This window comes from Lepus europaeus, chromosome 2 (genome assembly GCF_033115175.1).
Source record: "Lepus europaeus isolate LE1 chromosome 2, mLepTim1.pri, whole genome shotgun sequence".
Classification (NCBI taxonomy): domain Eukaryota; kingdom Metazoa; phylum Chordata; class Mammalia; order Lagomorpha; family Leporidae; genus Lepus; species Lepus europaeus.
In genome coordinates, this window is record NC_084828.1 from 43,768,888 (window position 1) to 43,792,743 (window position 23,856).

At 35.5% G+C, this 23,856-nt stretch overlaps 1 protein-coding gene across 1 annotated transcript in view; it reads left to right on the forward strand.

Moving 5' to 3' along the window:
• The window catches only part of CADM2 (cell adhesion molecule 2), a 370,128-nt gene that overhangs the window by 207,363 nt on the left and 138,909 nt on the right, over positions 1 to 23,856 (forward strand). Inside the window, exons 5-7 of the mRNA XM_062180432.1 lie at positions 4,834 to 4,986; positions 8,247 to 8,384; positions 21,070 to 21,240. Coding sequence (XP_062036416.1) covers positions 4,834 to 4,986; positions 8,247 to 8,384; positions 21,070 to 21,240 — 462 coding nt within the window. The remainder of the gene's footprint in view (positions 1 to 4,833; positions 4,987 to 8,246; positions 8,385 to 21,069; positions 21,241 to 23,856) is intronic.

Genomic DNA, 23,856 nt, shown 5'->3' on the forward strand with positions numbered 1-23,856 from the left:
TGATTAAACTGTATCCTCAAAGGGAAACTAATTTTTTAAGACTCATTCCAACTGATATTATAATTGTTTATTCAAAATGCTTTGTGGACTTACTATGTACTAAAATTAAATACACTGATCTCTGATTAGCGACTACCTTCCATATTAATTTGGATGCTCTAAGTTAAAATGACAGTATTGTCAAAGTTGACTCATCCGTATTTCAAATCATTTTACAATGAACTATCATTTTAGTTAAAAATTTGTGTAGCATGATGTTTCCAGCTCTTTCATGCCCAGCATTGTGTAAATGGGACACTTTTTTCTTCTTTTTTTGGCTTCTTTCCCATGGAGGATCCTGTGGAGAGATATTGAAGAGGACTTCCTAGTTCAGTTCTTTTTCCCCTCTGTTCTTATCGGATGTAGGCAGAGTTTAGCTCTCCGTTTCAGTTCAATAGCCATTTGCTGAATGCCTACTGTGCAGATGGCAATGGCTTAGGGTGCTGAGACAGTGAGACAAGTTTCCTGTTCACAGGGCGCCAATTGAATTAGAGTATACCCCTATAGGACCATTAAAGGTTTTCCTTTATTCTTTCATATTTGAAGTGCTGTTTTAAAGTGAACTGTAGTTGACTTTGTATTTACAAACTTGAAAAGATTAACTTTGTGGATGTAGGATTTGCTTAAAACAGTCTGTCAACTGAAAATTAGGCAGCTCTGTTTTTTAGCAAATTAACTATTAATAAATTTGAATAAGTAATCTGTTTACTAACTTTAGAAGTTTCTTGGGAATATGTTATCTGGTTTTGAATATATATTTACATGTCAGTAAGATTCTAAACTATATACCTAATAATTTCATGTGTCAATTATCTCTAAATAACATACATCAGACTGGTGCACAATTTGATAAGGGAATTCTAAAGATTATATGGGTAACCAGTAAAAAAGCTTGTATTAAAATTCAGGTGTTCTGCTTCTCAGAAATTAGTTTTCAGTTGGTCATGGCTGAAAATAATCATAAAAAATAACTCAAAATATTATATACTTGGAGTAGTTAAATGGATTGATTGAAATATTATAGACACTAAAATAGTTAGTTTATCATCAAAATTCCAGACACAAAACATTTTGATAATATCACTGTAGATATATTTTAAGGCACTTGCCATACAAGTCTCATTCAGTCCTCACGATAATCCAAAGATGGAAACAAATGAAGAATTATTATTCACCAGAAACCTGATCTCATATAGGTATCTCCAAGCAGGTCTTTTAATTTCAGTCAATGCTTTTAGCCTCATTCTGTTCAAATAGTTTAAATACGAAAGTTTTATATTTGTTCATTTTAAATAATTCAGTTTGGTTATAATTTCCACAAAATAGTCTGCCCAAAAATAATTAAATTCCTTTTGTCCAGGCTCTTTGAAAATTGCAAACTCTATCTCTGTTACTATGGCCTGTGCTAGGAGAAATGAACTTAAACACAGGATAGATAACAAGTTTTACCTGTGTAGTATCATTGCAGAAACTTGAGGTTTTCGCTTTTGGTGACCTTTTTAAAAAGAAAAGAAATATGTGATAAATAAATAAGTATGATATAATATATGTATTTCTTAGTTTGCATTTGTATATAGGAAAAATTAGTGTATTTATGTAAGATCAATATATATTATTAAACCATTGTTTGGAAAGGTGATTGATATAGCATGAGTTCCTATTGTGATAATAACAAATTTGTGTTCAATGGTTTGGCTATTAAACAATGCATATATATTACAGTCTGTAGGTGATGGGAATTATAAAATAGACATATAAAAATAAGGATGTTATATCCTAGTAAAGCTATACTCAATAACAATGGTACCTGTCATATTTTATAGTCAATAAAAACCATTTTCAAAAATATTTGTAAGTTCACATCTCCCTACCTATGAAATCAAAGTTCACAAAGAATAGTAGTGAAGGGACTGCACTCATTAGGTACTCATTATTTGAGTGTATGTGGGGTGATTATTTTAAGACATTTAAAAATCATAAAAATGTATAATTTCCCAAAATGTTATGTATTTTATAGTTGTGGGCCCTGTTCACCAGGAACATAGGAAAATGCAGGTAATTTAAAAATATTGGAGATATATGTAATATACAAATACATATGGTATATATAAAGGCCCCTTTGTATTATAAATATGTACAATGAAATTTAACCTTGACCATTTCTTCTACTTGACCATATGTATACACTTTTTTAAAAATTTGGGTTTAATTGTAGATATATACATATATATATAATTGTAGATACATACACACACAGTTGTAGACATACCTTACACCTAAGTTAACAGCTTGTAAATCTATAAAACAATATCACAACTAGGAAATTGACACTAATAATATCTGTTAATCTTATTTAGCTTTCACCAATTTCTCATATTCTCATGTGTGCCTATGTATGTCTGTGCACATGTGCACAGGTGACTGTATTGAGTTTTTGACAATGTTATTGATGTGTAGGTTCACATATTTGTTGCCACAGTCAACACACAATACATATCCATCAAAACAATTAACACTTAAGCTATCCTTCTAGAACTACACCCATGTTTCTCCTTTCTCCTCTATTCTCTGCTGTCCCCAATCCTTGGAAACCAATCATCTATGTTCTATGTTCATAATTTTGAATTTCAAAACATATATAAATGTATTCCATCATAATTTCTATAGAGAGCTTTTGAGAGCATGACTTTTTATCAATTTCTAGTGGTTTGGTATTGCAATATACATATGTGACATCACAATCAACTAGTAGCAACAATTTACCATATCAAGAAGTTTTTAAAATGTGCTTTTGCTAGGTCTGTTTGCTTTGTTTTGTCTTAAATATTCTTTGAATATATTTATATATATTGCTGAACACTACATCAATTGATGTTATAATTTCTGTTTCAATCACAATAAAATTTAGAAAACTCAGGAGAGGTATAATCTATTAACCTATGTTTTTGTGTCATATGTTCTGCCTTGTTTTTAAAAATTATTTATTTACTTATTTGAGAGTTAGAGGGACTGTTAGAGCTACTCACAACTGGTTTATTTCCCAAATGCCTGCAAGTGCTCCAGGCCTGGCAGAGGGCTGAAGCCAGCAGTGAAAAAGTCAATCCAGGTCTCCTACATTGGAAATCTTATCAGTTTGTGGGTAGTGGGAACCAAATCATTTGAGTTATCGCTCTTGCTTCCCAGAGTCTGCAGTGGCAGGAAGCTGGAGTTAGGAGTCCGATGAGAACATCAAACTCCAATTTGTGACAGCAGTGTCTTAACTAGAATTGTAACCACTAGGCCAAACACTTATCTTTTTTTCCTTCCTTCCTTCTTTCATTTTCCTTTTACAAAAGTCCAATATCCAAATTGATTGTTTTTGTCATTTACTATTTTTCTGATATTTTGTGTAACCAGTAACTTTTGAAATATCCTGGATATTTTGGCTATTATGTTAGGAGACTCTGGATCTTGTTAAATTTTCCATTCTATTTTAGGAGACAGGTACCCTGTCCTGGTGCTTAGTAACACAAGTCCTGTCTTACAATACAAGGGCTGTTATTCTCACAATTTAATTTTAGAGACTCTATGGTGCTATTTGGTCAATCTGATTGTTTTGATGTCCCTGGATCTCTATTGATGTCCCCTAAGGAGGCACCTGGGACACATCCCCAGGCCAAGCTGTTTGTTGGTCAATGTAGGATACTGGGTTCTCTAACTCATGAGAAGAACATCACTTCTAGGGCCGGGATTTGTAAAGGGATCCTTCAAACCCCTTGATGGCAACTCTTTATGGTCACTACTGGGGGAAAGGGAGTCTCAGGGCTGATGAGGAAAGATATCGCTTCTCCCGACTGTTGATTATCAGTAAGCCTCACGCTTGATTCCCCCAGCAGGTCAGCCAGTATCTATTGCTGTTTCTGGGAACATTCTCAGTTGAACAGCAAGAAAATAGGCAGCTATCTGTTGCTAGCTTGCGGTTGGCAGACGTGGTGGTTGAGGAGCCAGAGTGTTGATCCTTGGGTCCTGGTATTCCTAACCTGGCCTTTTTCCTCTTTCACCCTTTCAGAATACTCCTTTGGTTGCCTCTTGCTTAATTCTAGATTTTATAGCTATACTTTTTGGAACACATGATGATAGCTAAACTGGTTTCATTTTTCCCCAAAAATGAGTGAAGAGAAAAACAATTAGATGAGATACTAACAGAGCTCCTGTGAAAATAAGTTCCGTGATGGAAAAAGTGACTTGAACCAGGGGAAAGATTAACATAGTGTACAGAGGAGGTGTAGTGAATTTAAGCACCGGGTAGCTTCAGGTACTTTTTTATCGAAATGTCAACTTAGGTTTAAATAAAGTTCAATAAGCAATTCTAGAGCAGAGAGCTTTACATATGCCAATATTCTTTGTGATGTCTTGAATGGCCTGCAGCAGCCATTGTGACCCAAAGTTATCTGTTCATCGAAATGACCCATTTTGTTTATAGTTTTCTTGACATTGGCATTCTATGAAAGACATTGTGGAGGAAAGCCATTTCTATCACCAACAGCATCTACCTCATTCAAAACACTGTACTAGATGCAATCATTTAATTAAAAGTTATTTCAGAGAAAAAAATGAGTACTTAATTCTACTTTGATCTTAAAAATCTGATAAAATATTTCAATACTTAAACCTTCCTTTAAACTCTTTTAGGAACTAAGATTTAGATGTATGGGCAAAGTGTAGGTTTATCATATTGCATTAAAGATATGTAGTCTAAAAGTACTCCCTGTTTATCATATTGCTATTCACATTTTCAATATTTTTTCTGCGCAGCTCTAAGAGACAATAGGATCGAGCTGGTTCGCGCTTCCTGGCATGAATTGAGCATCAGCGTCAGTGATGTGTCTCTCTCGGATGAAGGGCAGTACACCTGCTCCTTATTTACAATGCCTGTCAAAACTTCCAAGGCCTATCTCACCGTTCTGGGTAAGTGCAAAGGACTAATGCTGCATAATCACAACACCAGAGACATGCATAGGAAGACAGCAGCATGCTTAATAAGAAATATTCTTTGGAGAGCATACTTACAGATATACTTTAATTCCTTCTCTGCTACATTATAACAAAAGGCATTTAAAAATGATTTGGTCACTTTCCCCCTGTGAGAAGTGGGCAAAGGGTAGTTTGAAGATTTATATGACAGCTGGGAGGCACAAACTGCCATCGTGTTTCTTAACCAGTAATAGAGAACACTTTTTTTGGTTTCTGACTAATTTTTGGTTGACAATAAAAAATTTGTTGACACAAAACATGATCTATATATTTTGTGCATCCACATCCTTTAATAAAATGACAGAATATTGAGTTCAACTTGCATGTGTAGTGTGCTCTTCTTTTGTGATGTTAACACACCTAATGGAGGATTTTCCTAAAAATGTTAAAATATGCCCCTTTTGTGTGTTTTGGTGCTTTTAAATGGCCATGACATTTTCCTGTGTGTTTTTTCCTTCGAAATATGTATTTTCTAGAATCCTAAATGAAGTACATACTGTCACTTGTGCCTGCAGCTTGTAGTTTCTTTGTGCTTTATTCTCTAAATATCGGGCCATTTTCCCAAAGGTTAAAGTGACACAAAAAAGCAGTACATTCATAAGAGATTTGGAGGAAATAAAGTTGCAGCTTGGAACTCTCTGTGATTCCACAGACGTCAGGGCCCCAATCAGCTGAAATTGCTGCAGTTCATTGAAACACACCTGTGCACTGAACAAGTTAAAGGAATTTAAAGATTGATTTTTTTTCGCCCCTCACTTACCTTCCTTTTTAGATAGATAAAGGCAGAATGTTGCATTTAAAAGAAGTAATACATGCTGATCTTTTAGGTGAGAATATTAAAGTTAATCCAGCTAGTGAATTGGTTTTGTGCATAGGATATAAAATATGTTTCTTTGCAAGTCTCACTGGGACTATTTTATAAAAATCCTTACAAGTTTGCCATTAAGGACAAAATACACCCACTGAAATGGAGTATTTCAAGGATAACAATTGCCTAAGTTTAACGTATTGTTCTGTGGAGAGCCAAAGAACAGAAGACTGTTGAATTTGGTTTATTAAATGGTAGTGTGACACAGATTTTTTTAAATGAAAGAAAGCAACATGAAGGTGAAGCCAGGAAAATGAGGGAGAGAGAGAGAGAGAGAGGAATAAAAACACAACCCAACAGCTAGCCACTTGCTGGGAATATACCAATCTGTCAGTTATTTTTGCCATCCTTGTTGTAGATTTCATTTGTAGTTCTTGAGCTGGATTAAATAGTACAATAAAGAAGACTTCAGTCTCCATTTATCACTGAATAATTTTAGAAGAAATTTCAGTAAACCTCTAAAAGGAAAACTGAATATTATCATTCAGGTAATATATACTATTGTAGAATGAAATCAACCACTATCTACCATACTTATTAGTGATCTGCCTATTCAATGGATGAGTCTTAAAAAAGTAGTAGTGTTTAGCACTAAAAAACTGCATATCATAAATCACAAATTTACACCTGCATTTCTCCTTTTTAAAAACAAAAATGTATTTATGTATTTGAAAGGCAGAGTTACAGAGAGAGAGGAAATACAAAGAGAGAAAGAGATGTGCTATCCACTAGTTCACACCCCAAATGGATGCAACATCTGGGACTGGACAATTTTGAAGCTAGGAACCTGGATCTCTCTCCAGGTCACCCACATGGGTGACAACAGCCCAAGTATTTGGGCCATCTTCTGCTACTTTCCCAGGCACATTACTAGGGAGCTTGATTGGAAAGGCAGCAACCTAGACTTGAACTGGTGCTCATATAGGATACTGGCATAGCAGGCAGAAGCTTAATCAACTTAGCCACAGTGCTGATCCCTACAACTGTATTTCTTTTCTTCTTTCTTTTTTAAAAGCACAAAGACCCTAGTTTAGTGGGAATACATACAATGGGTATAAACAATAATTGAATGGGAAAAATGACCATTCACTCACAAACAGTACATTTTAATGTAATCACAGGTCATTGAAACTATACTAGTATAACATTTTTAATCATTGGCTTGACAAATGTATAAAACAAAGTTTACAAAACCATATTTTCATCATTTTTTATATTTTTTTATATTTTTTTCATTTCTTATGTAAACAACATCAAAAAACACTCTGCTTTAGAAAAATCAAAAGGTCAGTTACAGTTGCAATTAATCATGAATCTTTTATTCTAAAGTTTATTTTTTGAACAAAATACACTGAGGATAATAATAATAATACCTTTTAAGGTTTAAGATTTATGAAATCAGAAAAGAAAGGCTTTGCTTAAGTTAAATCATAATTCAATAAGGAAAAGGATTTTTGTGAATTTATTTTCTCTCATCCAATTTCCTTTATTAAATTCCTACATTGGGCCGGCGCCTTGGCTCACTAGGCTAATCCTCTACCTGTGCGCCAGCAGCCCAGGTTCTAGAACTGGTTGGGGCGCCGGATTCTGTCCTGGTTGCTCCTCTTCCAGTCCAGCTCTCTGCTGTGGCCCGGGAGTGCAATGGAGGATGGCTCAGGTCCTTGGGCCCTGCACCTGCATGGGAGACCAGGAGGAAGCACCTGGCTCCTGGCTTAGGATCGGTGCAGCGTGCCGGCAGCAACGCACCACCGTAGCGGCCATTGGAGGGTGAACCAACAGAAAAAGGAAGACCTTTCTCTCTGTCTCTCTCTCTCACTGTCTAAATCTGCCTGTCAAAAAATAAAAAATAAATAAATTCCTATACTGATAAATCCTAAAACAAATTCAATGGTTGTTTTAAAAATGTACAGAATATATTTGCAGGTAAAATTTTATAATTTAATTTTTAAGACCACTTTGAAATATGTGCATTTTAAATGCTCTTTGGGTAGCATATATGAGTACACATGGATTTCCAAAAATTTTGGCAGCAAAATGACCTTATTATTCCATTTGTCATAAACTTTGGAAGTTCTTTCATATGTATATGCATTTGTATACATATGTATATGTGTGCATGGTATTCATGGTGTATGTTAACACATCCGTGTATATGCACAGCACACAGATATCTGAAACAGTTCATTTTATTATATAAAAATTTGTTTTTCTTTACTAAGCATTGTCAGCTACCCACTCTTTTAGCTTCATGTGAGAAAGTAATAGTCATGAAACCTGATTGTCCCTGGGAATTGATCTTTGCTTCATTTATTTGCTCAAATTTCAGGTGTTCCTGAGAAGCCTCAAATTAGTGGATTTTCATCACCTGTGATGGAGGGCGACTTGATGCAACTGACTTGTAAAACATCTGGTAGTAAACCTGCAGCTGATATAAGATGGTTCAAAAATGACAAAGAGATTAAAGGTAAAATGGGCAAAATTTCCTAACTCAGAAGTAATGTACCCAAACTAGTATAATATGTTAGGAACAAAGGTATTTTCCACTTTGAAGACCGTAGCATTGCTTTCTGATTCAGTATAAGTTGAATTGTATGTACTCATTTCTTAGACTATTTGATAAGGTATCTTAATTACATTAGTATAATCTCTGTATGCTTCATTGTCTTCTTGCATAAAAAAAAGTCTGAAAAGAATGTGTAAGTCATAGGAAAGTTGAAGAAATAAATGAGCTTGTAAAAGGAAAAACATAGACTCATGCTTGACAATAGTAAGCCTTAAGTACCAGTTCAATATTGTTATTTTATGTTTAGAGAGAGCAGTTGAATGAATTATTCCTTCAAGTTGTTGGTTTCTGGAGTTACGGAGTTCTGAGGACAAAGCTGGGTAAACATCAATACATCTGACTCCTAGTAATTTTCACAGAAGAAAGAAGAATTAACTCCTCTCAATAAAAATTCATAGTAATTTAAATATTCATACCCATACACCTAAACTTGAGTGCTATCTCTTTCTCTCTTTCTCTCTCTCTCTCTCTCTCTCTCTCTCTCTCTCTTTATCCACACACGCAAACACACACACACACACACACATACACATGAACATATATTCACTTGTTTAGGGAGAATATAAAGTTATTATTTTCTTTATCTTACTTCATATACAGATATCTTGGATCTTATATCACACATACATTCATATCTAAGTATAAGAGTTTTTTATGATGATTGTTCAAACATGATTCTTATGACATACTAGTGTGTATTATTCTCAAATTAATCTAAGAAGCATAGTTATTCAAATCATTCTCTTTAAATTTGTAATTTTAATTCATTATATCAGTAACTAATTCTTAGTAACAAGTATGCAGGCTCAGTAGATAGAATTGCCTACATAACTGAGAAATTATAGGGTTATAATCCATACAATTGTTTGATTTATTTTCTATTTTATTCTAATATGTATCTCAAATGTAATGCTAATCACTATCTTTGTCTTAGAACTTGTAATGTATTTATCTTGTTCTAAGTTTTGAGAAATACAAAACCCAAGTACAAGTTGAGCATATTAGTATTCTAAAATGAATTTTCAGGTTACTGCAAGTGTGGAACGTGATTCTTGTGCCTTGCTGGGACTCTGGAACCTCCCCTCTAATTCTGTCTCTAGGAAGCGTTTGTTTAGGTGTTTCTGGACTTGGTTAGATCATTCCTAGATGGATCCTCTACATTGCTTCCAGAATTATCTTACTGCAAGAATCTAGACTTTTTCTGTTAAGCATTTATGATTGAAAATATACTGAACTCTAGGACAAGCTTAAATCCACTTTCTGTAGAATATACAAATTCTTCAGACAGTGAAGTCTTAACACTTCGTGTATGTCCCTTTTGTATGAAGATCTTGATTTAAGCTGGAATGCATTTATTAAACATCTCCCTTCAATAAATATTTTATTACCTACAAACACCTTTTCATTAACTCTGATATAATTAGTTAATTACAAAGTTAGTTCTCAATTTCTTAGCATTTTATTTGTGTTTCAAGAGTTTATCTCTCTTGTACTTCAGGGAGATCACAGACTCTAACATATCAAGTACTTAGTTAGTACTGATTGATTGTTTTTAACTTTGTAGCCTCATGAGAAACTCGTGATTGTACTCAAAATTTTATAGAAGGACTTAATTCTTGAAAAGTTTGGTTTGTATTCTAAATGCCTGTGCTTTTGACAAATTTGGCCTTAGATTTGATCAATATACTGAGGGCTGAGAGATAGGGACGATATTTGTTTGTATGTAACCACAGGAAAAGTTTGACTTTGCAAGCATACATTAAAATCATCTGAATCAAAATCAGAAGAAAAATCAAGAGAAAATCATATGTAGCACTGGCATATGTCTCTGTGTGGTATTCAGAAGCTATGAGGTCTTCAATGCCTGATCATTTATAGAGCATTTATTATGGTTACACTTATTATCCTTACCCTTGCAGTCATCGACATAGCTTTCAATTCATTTAGAACTCATTTGAAGGTCCACACTTTGTTTTCTTAACCAGAAGGTGAACTTTCTGAGTGATATAAATTTTATTTATGTAAGTGTATTTGTGAATAAGATGAGTGCTGCCATCTGCCCAGAGTGGACATGTGTTATGTTGCTACCTTATGAATAAGCTGAATGACTTGTAACCTACATTCCCTTTGGCAAACAATTCTGCTGAAAGAGTTCTCCATCTCTGTCCTGAATTATTCTGCTTTTTTCAGAGATGAAAATTTGACTCCTTATTACCATTTAACTGATTTTAATATAATAATATCTAAGTCTTAAAAAAGACAATCCCTAGTGTATAGCAAAGGGAAAAGATGGGCTCATAGAATCCAATCCAATAAGAAACTATTAAAATTACTCTTAGCATGAACAATATTGAGCAAAGCTCCAAATGAGGAAACAAAGGACATTTTTCTAGAAATGTTTAATATGTTTTGGGGATTATAGAACATGGAGAGGGGCTGGAATTTAGCATAGATGGCTAAGCCACTGCTTATAATGCCAGCAAAGAAGAGTGTAGGTTTGAGTCTTGGCTGCTTCACTTTCAATTCAGCTCCCTACTTTTTGTTTAACTTTTATTTAATGAATATAAATTTCCAAAGTACAACTTTTGGATTACAGCAGCTTTTCCCCCCATAGCCTCCCTCCCACCCACAACCATCCCATCTCCCACTCCCTCTCCCATCCCATTCTTCATCAATGTGCAAGAGATGGCAGCAGACAGCCCGAGCACCTACATCCTTGTCATCCATGGGGGAGACCCAGATGAAGTTCTGGGCCCCTGCCTTTGCTGTGGCCATTTGGGGAGCGAGCTAGAAAATGTGAGCTCTTTCTCTCTGTGTCCCCCTCTGCCCCATGTCACTCTGCTCTTCATATAAATGAGTAAGTCTTAAAGCAAGCAAACAAACATGAGGAGTGTTTTCCCATAAGGAGGAATTTGTGCACAAGTCTTCATCTTTTCTCTTTTGCTACCCAACATATGAATTATGGTTCCATGTTTCTATGTGAAAGTTGCTTGAAAGTACTGCTTGGTGATGTTTTCGTGCCAGAGTATTTTCATACTTGATTGTAGAGCAGTGTTTCCCAAATATTAGCCAAATCATTCTCATATATAGGGCTTATGGAATCACAGATTATAAAGTTCAGGCCCCAGATCTTCTTTTTGAGTAGATCTGGAGTGGAGCCTGAGAATGTACATTTTTAACATCATGTTAAGTATGTGAGCAATACCAGTGTTCCTGTTTGGAACCACATTTGGATAAGGAATACAAAATGAGGATTATCAGCAATCTGTATAGACATACTTCCTCCAGCTTCGAGTTTTACTTTTTCTCATCTGCTACCTGAGGACAACAATGCTTGCTTCACAGTGCTATTATAACAATTCTGTATGAGCCAATATGTACAAAGTGCTTTCAGATTACAAGGAATGACTGAATACATTTTAGATATTATTGTTATCATTATGAACCCTATTGTAACAATCCCTGAATGAGTTTTAGAAATACAACTAAAACTAAAACACACCCATTGAAGCATTTACCATTTGGAGATGGTCATATAAGCATAAGGGTCTGAGGTCTAACAGGTGCAGATATGTTGACTGTAGTTTCTTTCAGAAAGAGGGAGACATCAGCCCTACTTTATGGGAGAGGTGAAGGCACAGCTGTTCACTAATGGAAGTAGGCACTCAGTAAACATCTGTTTAATGAGTACATGGGTCTTAAATAATAGGTGAAATTCATCACAGGAGTTGAGGATAAAAGTAACAGGGCATTGTGGAGAAAGAAACTTCAGGAACGTATGCCGAGTAATGGCATGTGATTGTCTGAAGTAAGTGTGAAACTTTACATGGGTGTTAGACACAAAAAGTGAACAAGATGTCAGGGTGTAGACATCATAGATGATCTGTGACATCTTATTCTCACCAGAGTAAGAGGTTTGGAATTCATTCTGTAGACAGCGGTGAGAGATGTTTCTTTCTATAAGCTTTAAATAGTAGAATGAAATACCCATAATTTCATCATTATTTTTATTTCCCATCTATGAGTCTGACTGAAATCCCCTTGATGCCACTGGGAAACGCTTCATCCAAACCTCAGGTGGTTTCAATAATCCTTCAGCCTTCTATGTGGCAAGGAAGCCTGCATGCCTGGCATGTAGCGTGACAGAAGATGTGCATCATCCTCCTAAGTCCATCAACTCCCCAAGTGCTCACACGTACATAAAACTTTCACTCCATGCTTGAGTTTTCATCTGTTGCCTGAGACTTTTCTATTACAAAAAACAACATTTTCTTTTCAGCTAGCTTTTTTATTTTTACATTAATATGTTAGCAGAATTTGATGATAGCCCTCAGTGGCTCACAAACACCCTCATACAAATCATTCCCTTTGTGCATAGGAGGGAATTTTGAATGTGATACGATATCACTGCCTTGAAAATGTAACCTATTTTAGAAAAGATTTGCAGATACAACTATCTGTCCCTTTTGGGTTCATCAAAGGGAAATTATCAAGCATGGCCCACCAAAGGGAAATTATCAAGCGTGGCCCACGCATAATGAAGTGAAGTCGCAAAAAGAAGAGTCAGAGACATATTCCTCTCTTGGTCTGGAAGAAAACAACCACCTATAGTGTGAATTGTTTATAGGACTTATGTGGCAAGAACTTTGAGTGAGCACTAGAAGTTAATAATAGTCCTGAGTGATAGCTATTGAGAAAACCAGGACCTCAGACATAAATCTTCAAGAAAATGAGTTTTCCAACAACCAGTGTAGAGAGGACTCTAAAAGTCAGATGGGAACTGAAGCCACACTCAGCACCTTGATTTAGCCCAGTGACACTGAGCAGAGATCAGCCTAAGCTTGACCTGGATTCCTAACTCGCAGACACAACAGGTTGATAAAGGTGAAGTTTAACACTGCAGTTACAGAAATTTGAGGTCTAGAGAGCTAGACTGACTTCTCATATGGTCTAAAGACTGGGATTTAATATTCTAGGATCTGTAACCTGAATTGGGGAGAGAAGTGGGAAGATTGGAAGAGCAATTATAAGGCAATTCAAAAATGTGATAGCAAGACCCTTAACAATTGAAGATGAAGGAAATTTTTCCAATGAGAAGAAAAATTTCAGGGGAACTGGGTGAATCATCCTGAAAGGAGCAAAAACAATGACCAAAATGTATACAACTCAGATGCCTGAGTGTCTTGGGTAATGGATGTTTGCTCATTGGAAAGAAGAATACCATTAGGAGAAATGAGTTTCAATGCAAATGATAATGTTTATTTTTTAAATGTTGAGGTTGGAGTAATTACATTGTATATAAAAGGCTGTGCTGAGTAGTCTTTGAAGTTAGGTGACTTTCATCTAGAAAAGTGATTTGAACCATACACAGATCTATCATCCCATCATGAGAGAAATTTTTTACTTTTAGCCTTTTAAAATGGTCATTGCTCTTCCAGTGTACACAATACTTCCAATAAATCTGGTCTCAGTATATTCTGCCTACCTTAAGGACCATGAATAATAACCTGAATATCCATCACCACTGTGTGGTTAGGCATTGGAGTTTGCCAGGATCTGAGAGTATTCTCATTATTTTGGAAGTGCTGTTTTACATATTATGTCCCAGGTGTTTCAAAATGTTTGACCCTTGAGCTTGAATTAGCTTTGGCTATGTTTCCTGGATAGGCACGCTGTTTCCATATGCTTCAATGTCAATGAAGTATAGTGAAGTATCTAGTTTCAAAGTTGACTAAATATAGCACAATTTTACTGTGTGCCACCTAATATACAATTTGTCAGCAGTTGGAAATATGAGAGTAAATTTCTGAAAGCTGAGTTTCCCAAAGGGTGGCTATTAACTCCACTTGTATTGTTATTACATTAAGGAATAGTTTTTAAAAAAATTCAGATTCCTAGTTTCAAAGGAGCGTCCTATGTGCTTTATGCAACTTTTCTTAGAGAGATATTGTCTAAAGTTGAGCCAAAAACTTTAGTGTTTTAGTATTTCTAATACTTGTAACACAATTGCTTAATGCAAATCATAGAAATACTCTTTGGCCACATAATAATTTTTCAATTTATTTTTTTTCTTTTTGAATCAAGCAATGTTGGATCTTCTTTAAGAAACAGTAGATAATATATTAAATTTGTATGATCCATGTGTTGTTACAAAATTAGTTTTGACATAATAACTCACTTAACATCCGTTGTATAAAACTGTAATTCAAGAGAGTGAAATATTAACAAATAAACTAGAGATTGTGAATTCTCTGATGATAAACATGAAATAAAATAGTTTTATGTAAATAGAATCATGTAGTAATTATATGTACTCTTTTCTGATTTATTTTTCTCCACGCAAATATTTTGAGACTCATCCCTGCTGTATGTACATGCTTTGTCCATTTTTGTTGCTGTGTATCATTCCATCATTTGGAAACATGCACCAAGATTTATTTATCCATTTGCCTGTTGGTGGACTTTTGAGCTGTTCACAGTTTGCAACTATTGCAATAAAGCTGCCATGAACATCTTTCTAAGTCTTTATATATCCGTATGGTTTCATTTCTCTGGGATACATGCCTAGGAGCTGGAAAACTGCATCATTTGGAAGACATATGTCTAATTTTTAAAGAACTTGCCAATCTATTTTCCAAACAGTTGTGCTACTTCAAGAAGTATTTTGTGAATAGTGCTTTGCTATGCGTGTAAGAAGTTTTTGCCTAGGTGCTGGCACTGCAGCATAGCAAGTAAAGCCACTGTCTGTGACACCAACACCTATATGGGTGCTGGTTCATGTCTTAATGCTCTACTTCCAATCCAGCCCCTGGCTAATGGCCTGGGAAAGCAGCAGCAGATGGCCCAAGTGTATAGCCCCTTCCACCCACATTGAAGACCTAGATGAAGCTCTTAGCTCCTGGCTTCAGCCTGGCTCAGCCCTGGCTGTTGCAGCAATTTCGGGAATGAACCAGTGAATGGAGGATCTCTCTCTCTGTGTCTCTCCCTCTTTCTCTGTAACTCTGACTTTCAGATAAATAAACATATCTTTAAAAAAAAGGATTTTTTTTTTACCTAGTACAAGATCCCAAGGTCATTCCTAATAATTTTATTGTTAAGGGTAGGATTTTTGAGTCAATTGTGACTTAATTTTAAATGTTTTTAAGATTTATCGATTTATTTGAGATTCAGAGTTACAGATAATGAGCAGGGGACACAGAGAGAGATGTCATCCATTTGCTGGTTCACTTCCCAGATGGCCTCAATGGTCAGAGCTAAGCTGATCCAAAGCCAGGAGCCAAGAGCTTCTGGGTCTCCTGTGTGGGTTCAGGGACCCAGGCACTTGGGCCATCTTTAACTGCTTTCCCTGGCCATAAGCAGGGAGCTGGATTAGAAGTGGAGCAGCCAGGACTGCAACTGGTACCCATATGAGATGCTGGCACCATTTAACCTACTATCCACAGCACCAGCCTCAATTTTTATTTTTTTAATCTTCAAAAATTGCATTTACTTTTTATTTTATAATCTTATTTTAAAGGAATTTATCCACACAGCAAATTCATGGTAATTACCATAACATGTCCATTTCATTCATATATAGCAAATTTGTAAATAATCACAGATCATTAAGTCTGTAATATTATTTCATTCTTAACCACTGATTTGACACAGATATAAAACAAAGGTTGACAAAACCATATCTGCAGGAATACTGATACACCCAGGCATTTCTTTTTATTTGTTTGTATTTCTTTTTAAATTTTAGCTCACATAGAAGGGAAACCACATAGTATTTGTCCTTCTGTGTCCACTTAGTTCACACAACATGATGTCTTCAAGTTGTATCCACATTTATGCAAATGCTAGAATTTTATTCATTTTATAGTTGAATAATGTTCCATTTTCTTTATCCATTCCTCTGATGATGGTCACCTTCACTGGTTCCTCATTTTGGCTGTTGTGAATAATGCTGCTATAAGCAGGATGGTGCAGCTATCTCATTGATACAATGAATTCGTGTTTTGGGGGTATGTAACCAGTAATGGGGTTACTGGATCATATTGCAAGTCTATTTGTAGGTTTTTTTAAAGAAATCTTCATATTGCTTTCCAGTGGATTCACTAATTTACATTTCCACCAACAGAATATAAGAGTTTCTTTTGAATAATAGCCATTCAATCACAGATTGAGATATCTCATTGTGGTTTTGCTCCTGTGCCACTGAGCAGTGTCTGAACTGGGTCTAGTACTTCTGAGGAAGTATGACTCTTTATAATTCAGGTTGAGAGATCACCAACTCCTAATTCAGTTTATTCTTAAAGGATTTGCAGGAACCCAAAAACAGATCACATAAAAGCTAGAGATATTAAAAGTGAATCAATGACCAAAGTGGGGTAGAAAAATAAGATGAAAAAACAGTGAGATTAATAAGCATACTCTTTATAAAATGGCTTTTACTGATAGTGGACCACACATTTTTGTTGAGCACCTTTTAGCTATGACAACAAAAGAGACACAGTCAGTTATCATATCCACAAACCAGCTGTACAAGCTGTCTACCATTTTCTGGTGATAAATATATAGAGAAAAGGATTTCTACTTTGACTCTTCATGCTTTATACAATATATACATATTGTATTTAGTTGAACCTTGGGTTAAGTGTAGCAAGACTCATATAAGTGGTTCTTGTAGCACCTCTGAATGTAGACCTGTGGGATAAGATCCAAGAGAAATTTGATAAGAAAATACTAACGTTCTACCAATCAGGGTACATTGAAAACGAGATTTTAGAATCTTTACATAAATCATACTCATTATTGTTTCAACTGTCCTTTTAAGACCTACCAACAAAGGCTATGTTTTTTTATAGTATTCCTGGCCAGATGAAACAGTTATTCGATATTATGAATTAATGATGGGATTATACTTTCAAAGATTATTACTGACACCTTCTTTTGAAAGTTGAATATTGTAACAAGAATTCTTTTATAGTTAAGTCCTTTCAGATTGGAGTTGTATATATAACTTCTCATAGATGAGAATGAGATTGGCCTAAAGAATTTGTATTGAGGTTTTCTCCAGAGTACAGATGTAAGGATTATCAGATTTTAAAATTATAAAATCCAGGAGTTGTTCTCATTATGTTTTGACTGGAGAAAGTTTAAAGCAAACATAAAATGGAAAGCTTTGATAGAACATTGAAGAAAAGTATTTTGTAAAATACCTTTGAACATTTAACATTCCCTTCAAACAAACTGGGTTTAAAAATATGCATCTAGCCAGCGCCGCGGCTCACTAGGCTAATCCTCCGCCTTGCAGCGCCGGCACACCGGGTTCTAGTCCCGGTCGGGGCACCGATCCTGTCCCGGTTGCCCCTCTTCCAGGCCAGCTCTCTGCTGTGGCCAGGGAGTGCAGTGGAGGATGGCCCAAGTCCTTGGGCCCTGCACCCCATGGGAGACCAGGAGAAGCACCTGGCTCCTGCCTTCGGATCAGCGCGGTGCGCCGGCCGCAGCGCGCCAGCCGCGGCGGCCATTGGAGGGTGAACCAACGGCAAAAGGAAGACCTTTCTCTCTGTCTCTCTCTCACTATCTAACTCTGCCTGTTTAAAAAAAAAATATATGCATCTAAGTTACTGAATGAGTTAGTCAGACATAGTTATTTTATGTGAATTCAAGGAAAAAATATGGGTAGTTTGGTCATCTTCTAAAAATGATGTATATACTTTTATAAAATTTAAAATTTATCTGTAGAACTTCTGTTAAGCAATAATTACATACGCCGAATCCTCTAATAAGGTCACTTGTAAATTTTGAAACAAAGCAAAGTGTTTGATAATAAATATTTCTCATGTAATGATCACATTTTCTATTCTGTATAGCAACAGGCATTCACCCAGCCCACTGGATGAAATGAAATCATTATAGTACAATTAATATCAGTGATGTGGAGTCAGAATAAATCCTTAATTTCTTCCACTGAAATGATCATTAAAACCACTTTAATAAACACTGAATTAGAAAATAATTTTCATGTTCAATTTATATTTTTCTGTAAGGATCAATATTGGAACATACATTGAGATCTTGTTGCTTTGCTCAGGGCTAGAGGATTCATGGCCTCAGCAGTGGATGCCACGTAATTTGCTGCTTGCTTCCTAAGAGTTTTGGCAGTTATCAGTACAGAAAGGCTGTTTCTAAGGCCAGTCTGGTCTTCAGGGTAGCTTAGAGGCCTTGCAGTGTTTTAAGAAACTGACCCACACTAAGTATTGAGCTGATTTATTAGAGGTCTACTTCTAGGCAGAGGGAAGCAATTTCACTTTATAAAAATGGAAGTATCTTGTTTTCAATTCTGTTTAAATGGTATCAAAATCACAAAAGTGAAGAGAGCAAATAAATCAGAACTGTTCAGATTATACTGCTCAAGGGGGTTTTAGAAACACTGTTGCAAAAACACAAATTACCCAAGAGAATTTTCTTTCTAAAACTCCCATCTAAATATGGACAGAAAGTAGACATAATGACAGGTAGCCTAATGTTATAAACTAAGGAAAGATAAATATGGAGTAGCTCCTGACATCTGATATTTTATTAAATGATTTGAATGTAAAAAAATCTGAATGACTGCTTTGTTTCCCAGCTAATATAATTCAAAGCACATAAATTTATTTATTTTGGAAGCTACGGTAGTCTCACCCTTACATTTGTTAATTTTTCCCACCTTCACTCTTGGTGATACCAAAGATCTAAAATCCTGACTATAAGAAGATGCAATTCTATCACGCAAGCCTCATAAGCATAAATAATATGAAACCTAACTAATACTCATCAAGTATGTAAAATTCAATATTATTTTAAGTATTCACTTGTTTATTTAGGAGGCAGAGAGTGAGAAAAAGAGAGGAAGGTAGCCAGACATCCAGAGACCTCTGATCTGCTGTCATTCCCCAACTGTCTGGGCCAAAGTCAGAGCTGGGAATTTAATCCATATCGCTCACGTGGTGGCAGAAAGCCAGTTACTTGACCATCACTGGCTGCTTCCCAGGATCCATGCTAGCTGGAAGCTGGAGTTAGGGAAGCAGAGCTGAGAATCAACCGCAGGGGCTCCCATGTGGGCACCTTAACCATTTTCTTAACTGCTGGTCAAAATGTCCCCTCAATGTTATTAGAAAAGTAAAATCTTGGGGCCGGTGATGTGTTGTAGTGGGTTAACGCCCTGGCCTGAAGCACCGGCATCCCATATGGGTTCCACACTCGGCTGCTCCACTTCCTGTCTAGCTCTCGGTTATGGCCCGGGAAAGCAGTGGAAGATGGCCCAAGTGCTTGGGCCCCTGCACCCACGTGGGAGACCCAGAAGAAGCTCCTGGCTCCTGGCTTCGGATCGGCGCAGCTCCGGCCGTTGAGGCCATTTGGGGAGTGAACCATCGGATGGAAGACCTCTCTCTCCCTCTGCCTCTCCTCTCTCTCTTTAACTCTGAATTTCAAATAAAATAAATAAATCTTTAAAAAAAAGAAAAATAAAATCTTTCCATAAAGCATAAAAAATAGGGAAACTGAATTTAGATTTGTTGTTGGTTATTAACAAGTTCTAAAATACTTTTGATATGAAGTAAGTTAAATATTTAATGCATTTTATGCATAACCCATTTTCTGAAATATCATTGCTCAATTGATATTGAATGATGGAGTAAAGAAATGAGAAGTATAAGAAAATGGGACACATTTTCCTTCAACTACATTAGGATCTTGTTATAATACCTTAACCTTAGCCTATCATTTTGATTTCTAATCTTTTAAAATTGCCCTCTTCTTATCAGCTACTTCAGACTTGATAATTACAAATTAAATGAAAATATTATTGGATATCTGTTCCCCAAAGAATAAATACTCCAAGTGCACCATTTAATGATGGATTTGAATCATGCACATTAAGTTTAAGTGTTGAGTAGTGAATTCACATCTTAACAAGAATATGCTCACTGATACTGAAATGGTTTCCTCAGCCAAGTGAAGAGCATTTTTCTCAATGTAAAATCCTCTGCCAATATGTATTTAAATTTCAAACTATTCAGATGACTATGCTCATTCTTTTCTTACCAAAGATGACAACATTCTCATTTTAGGTATTCTTTAGTAATTTATGTTCCCTTCATATTATCCCCGTAAAAATCATCGCTCATTGTACTTTCTTTCAGATGTAACCACATAGTTACAAATTTGCTCTTTCCAACTGTGTTTATGGCTCAGTTAATTAGGATTCTCTTTTTGTAAAATTTTAAGCAAAAGGAGAGATTGCTTCTATAAAATGGCTTGCATTTTTTCAAATGGAGTATAAAAAATATCTTGCACCTGATTATAGTCTAGGTAAGCTTGAGAATAAAGAGAGAAAATGCTGTGCTTCCTTTTCCCTATCTAATGCTTACATTGTTTTATTGTAGTGGTTTTTGTTTGATCAAATCACAATGTATTAAATGTTGAACTAACAAATATTTGTGTTTTTTTAATCGATCAGAATAATGAAAAGGTGCTTTCAGGATCTTGAGAAGGTGAAATATGCTATGTTTTGAAAGATGTCATATAAACATTATTAAGTTCATCTTTTATTTTTCAGATGTCAAATATTTAAAAGAAGAAGATGCCAACCGCAAGACATTCACTGTTAGCAGCACACTGGATTTCCGAGTGGACCGGAGTGACGATGGAGTGGCCGTGATCTGCCGAGTCGACCATGAATCCCTCAATGCCACCCCTCAGGTAGCCATGCAGGTGCTAGAAATTCACTGTAAGTAATCGCTACTAATCCCCCTTCATATGCGTTTACAACAGTTCAAAGCTGTTTGCTGAATTTACAGCAAATGTGCAGCAAAATCTACAGTAAAATGATGTAAAGACTAATCTCTTTACTACCAATCAGGCTCAAAGGGAAGTATTCTTCAAATGTCATTCTCGACAATGATGAAAACAAGGAAATCTTATCAGGTTTATATTCATAGTTATATGTTCCAAATCATGGCTTGATATATGTGTGTGCCTAGGGATAAGGGGAAAATAGAGATAATATGGGAAGAATCTGTGAGAGGTAGGAGTCTGAGACTACTCTTGTTGAATTTGGTTATATTAAAATAACTATGTTACATACAAATGTGACTTCTCAGATATGCCTGAAAACTTGAACTGAGTTTTACCTTCTTTATGAGATAGACTAAGTCTATTTCAATGTAGGGATACGGTCATTATGTTTTCTTTGTTGACATTATATAAATTTAATTTAATAATAACACTGTTGTGTGATGTTGAAACAAGGAGCAGTGCTAAGTTCCTTCTGGCCAATATTGTACTACTGAGTACTCATGATAGCAAGATAAACAGTCTCCTTAGAAGGGTAGAAGTTGGGTCATACCACTAGCAACAGGTAGCCTCCTGATCAAGGCATTTTTAGTACTTGGCAGGTCCAAGGTAGGAGTAGGTAACTCATAAATATTTATCAAATTGAAAGTGAATGAAGTGATACATATAAGTTACAGCAGAAATGAGAAGAAGACAGGAGATCATAGTTTCTGTAACATATTTTTGATTTTCTAGATAATGAAAAATTTTTTGGTTGCTTCTGCCATCTTTGATGAAATTATTGGACTTCCTATTTCCATGACAAAGAAGTACATAACATTCTAAAATGTTAAATTTTAAATACTGTTTTCTGGTTTGCCTCATCACATTTTGTTCTTATTTATTTGTTCAGTAAGAATTCATTGAGTGTCTTTAAAAAATAGACATTGTTGTGGGCACTGAGGTTACAGACCTGTCCAGAAAGCATAACAAACCAAATGGAGACTCTCTCCAAGTGTCAAACTCGCTACCACCACCACCACCACTCATAATACACTTCATTTCTCTTATGCCATTTGTTCCAGGTAATGGTGGCAGAAAAGCAAAATCAATAAAAACAATGTTCTGCATGTTACAAATTGATAAGAATTACACAAGGAAAATGAAGCAGAGGAGGGTAATCAGGAAGTAGAAATGGTGTATGAAAAAAGGTGTGGGCGTGTGTGTATGTGTCTGTGTATGTGTGTGTGTGTGCAATGCAGAGTAGGGGATAATACATAGGTCCTGGGGCAGGAGCATGCTCCTGTTTCCATTGCTAGAAACAACAAGGATGCTAATAAGACTAAATCAATGAGATCAAGATAAAGTTGACTGGGAGAAAAGTAAAGAATCAAGGAGATATCAGAGATGTACCAGGGAAACTAATCATATTTTTTACTATTCAAAAAAATGCCAATATGATTATGATATGCTCATTGCTTTTTAATTATTCTAAATTTACTAGTTATTAAAATGTGTATGCTTTATAATAAGTTTGTTTCATTAATTTCCCTTCTGTTCTACTTGAAACATATTCAGAAAAAAGCATACATAAGAGCCCAAAGGAAGATTATCTCTAAATTTCAACATTTGTTTGTAGTGTGACCTTGAGAAAATTCATGAAACTGCTTGAGATTTGATTGTAAACTAGAGTATTAATTCCTGTGAGGATTTGCTTATAAGCTACAAAATTAATTCCTGTAAGGAGACAACTTAAGTCAAGTTAATAGCATGTAATAGACTTTGAATAAATGTCAATTGCTTTCCCTTTTTTATTCTGATTTCATCAATGAGCATTTAGAAACATAATAAATTGTACAATTTGATATTTTGAGAGAATATTATTTGAATGTTTTGTACTTATATGCAAAACAAAGACTGTTTAGAAATAATATTTGATTATTTCAGCTGTGAGTTTCAACATATGATAAAAAGAACATAATAGAAAATCAAGTTTAGCATTGTTGAAGATTGCTGTCAACCATAGAGAACCAGAACCCTGCCAATAATCAAGCAAGTTAGATTCAGATTCCTCTGACAAAGGAGAAAACATAACATATGAATCACTGGGTGTAGGTGAGAAAGAGTTAAGGGAAATTGCTACAGGCTTTGGGCTTGTATAGGGTATTCAAAAGAAGGTTCTGGACTGAGTGCTGTCATGATTAAGAGTTCTTCAGTGGTGGATATATTAGTGATTTGACTTAGAAGACAAATATTAAAGCAGAGTAGATTTCCTAATATGAAGAAACAGTAATTAATCATTTTTATGATTATTGAGTATCTTAAATATGGGATGGACTTGTCTTTGTCTTATCCCCCCTGCAGGAGAACAGATAAATCAAAATAAACAGAGAATCAGATAAAGGAGTGCTTTATCTGATCACACGTTATTTTCTGAAGAACTGTTTATGTTTGTTAAAGATATTTCAACATTGCTGTAAGGTGCCAATTGTTAGCTGCCAAGGTCACTTTCAGATTCTTAGGAATCAAAAGTGGCACAATTATTCACTTCCTGGGCATCATTAAGCAAAAT